Here is a 1,768-nt window from a genome sequence, read left to right as displayed (position 1 = left end):
AGCCCATGGAGGTCCAGATGGGAGGAGATGTCCATAGTGGAGGAGATATCCACCTTCAGGCTGTGGATGACTTGGGTGTACCCACAGGAGGTGTGACACTGCAGGAAGCCTGTGGTGGACCAAGGTCTTTGCAGGACCTGTGAACCCATGAGGAAAGCCTAAATACTAAATGATCCTGTGATTCTGCTTGTGGTAGAGCCACAGAGTCATGCTGGGGAAGAGAGACAGTCAAGTGCGTACTGGCATTGGGAAGTCTCATCAGAGATGTTCTCAGGAGAGTGTTCTCGTGTCTAAGTCTTCCTTTGAGCCGATGATGGGCTTGTGTGATTTTCTAGGAGATGCCCAGATACTGGTCTGTGTTCTTGGTGATATAGGTGGTGAGATATTTCCTGGGAGAGGTCTTGTGGCCCTTTTCCCCCCTATCCAGTTTGCTTCTTGAGCCCTGGCTTTGTGCTGAGTGAGGCTGGAAGAGCCTTGAGAGAAGAAAGTAAAGTGAGACGTGTCAGGCTGGGATGCAAGAGAACTTTATTAAGAAAAAAAGAGTGCAAAGGCAGGAGCGCCAAGTAGAAGGTGACAAGTATAAGATGCACGTAGGGTGACCATCAGCTGACGTTGCTTCTGTGACATAGATGTTGCCAGAGCACCAAGATCTTCCTGGCTCCTTTAGAGGAGGAGCCATCAACAGCAGGTCCCTGTGCCAAGAAGGGTCCAGAGGTGAGTCCACAATCCATGCTGTAGCTTCAATGTGGTAGGTGATGTCCATCAGGGGTGGTGGTGACAGCCCTTAGCAGATGTAGCCGCCCCTTCTGCCGCCGCAGGAGCCCAGGCCTCTGAAGCCGCCCAGGCCTCTGAAGCCGTAGCCGTAGCCGAAGGTTCCGGAGTTGATGGCAACTCCCTGGGCACCCAGTTCGTTGCCCACGGCAGCCGATGAGGAGGATCCGACAGCGGTGCTCTGGGGGTAAGAGGTGAGGATGGGTCCTGGCAGGGTGACCAGCACGGCGGGAGGCTGGATGACGACACGAGAGTCCTGGCACTGCAGGGCACAGGGCTCGTTGCAGCTGTTGGCCAGCGGGGTGGGTCCGCAGGGGCGGCAGACGTCGTAGCAGGCCATGTGTGTGGTGCGGAGGGGCCCTGGAAGGGACGAGAGGCTGTTGAGCAAGCGCAGGGGCGTGGGGGTGCGAGGAGCCGGTGTTGCAGGAGGGCGAGGGAGCGGGGAGGCTGGTGTGGGGCTGTGGGGAGCGTGGCGGTGGGGAGGCGTGAGGGCTGCTGAGGCTGGGGGCAGAGCGTGGTGGAAGAGAGGGGCCAGGCGGGGCAGGAGAAGGAGGGGAAGAGGTTGAGGCTCACCTTGTTGAGCGTGGAGGGAGGAGAAGGCGTCAGGAGAAGTGTGTGAGGGAGAGAAGTGCTGGGCCGGCTTTTATGCTGGTCCTGGCTGGGCGGGACAGCCTTTGCGCATGACGGCATTTTGCAGCCAGCAGCTGTTGGATGCCACAGCCTGGCCAGGAATGAGGAGGGTGTGTTTTCCTTCCTACAACACTCCTATTTCTTGTTCTTGTCCTAAAGATGTGTCCAGTGGGCCCTGGCGGCAACTTTGAAGTGTGAGCATTAGAGGCCAAAGACTTGGTGTCGATGGCGCGTGTCAGGGCGGGCAGAGGACGTGGCCAGATCATAGGAGAGGTGGGGTGTCCCAAGTGAGGTCATCCCATGGCACTCGTGGCGTTTGCGGGTGCCTTGTGAAGAGCGGGCCCCATTTCCTCACAGCCCTGGCAGG

General features: G+C 58.1%; 1 protein-coding gene across 1 annotated transcript; it reads right to left on the bottom strand.

Moving 5' to 3' along the window:
- Positions 1–784: 784 nt before the first annotated feature.
- Positions 785–1,111, bottom strand: LOC135986035 (feather beta keratin-like). The gene has a single exon (XM_065629777.1). It carries the CDS (start codon positions 1,109–1,111, stop codon positions 785–787), a length of 327 nt encoding a protein of 108 aa, XP_065485849.1.
- Positions 1,112–1,768: the final 657 nt, after the last annotated feature.

The sequence above is a fragment of the Caloenas nicobarica genome, chromosome 2, assembly GCF_036013445.1.
Source record: "Caloenas nicobarica isolate bCalNic1 chromosome 2, bCalNic1.hap1, whole genome shotgun sequence".
NCBI classification, from domain to species: domain Eukaryota; kingdom Metazoa; phylum Chordata; class Aves; order Columbiformes; family Columbidae; genus Caloenas; species Caloenas nicobarica.
The sequence above is the reverse complement of the archived record's forward strand: the minus strand, read 5'-3'. Positions and strand labels throughout refer to the sequence as shown.

Coding starts and splice junctions, on each gene's coding strand:
- LOC135986035 (XM_065629777.1), bottom strand. CDS start 1,111: ATGGCCTGCTACGACGTCTGCCGCCCCTGCGGACCCACCCCGCTGGCC.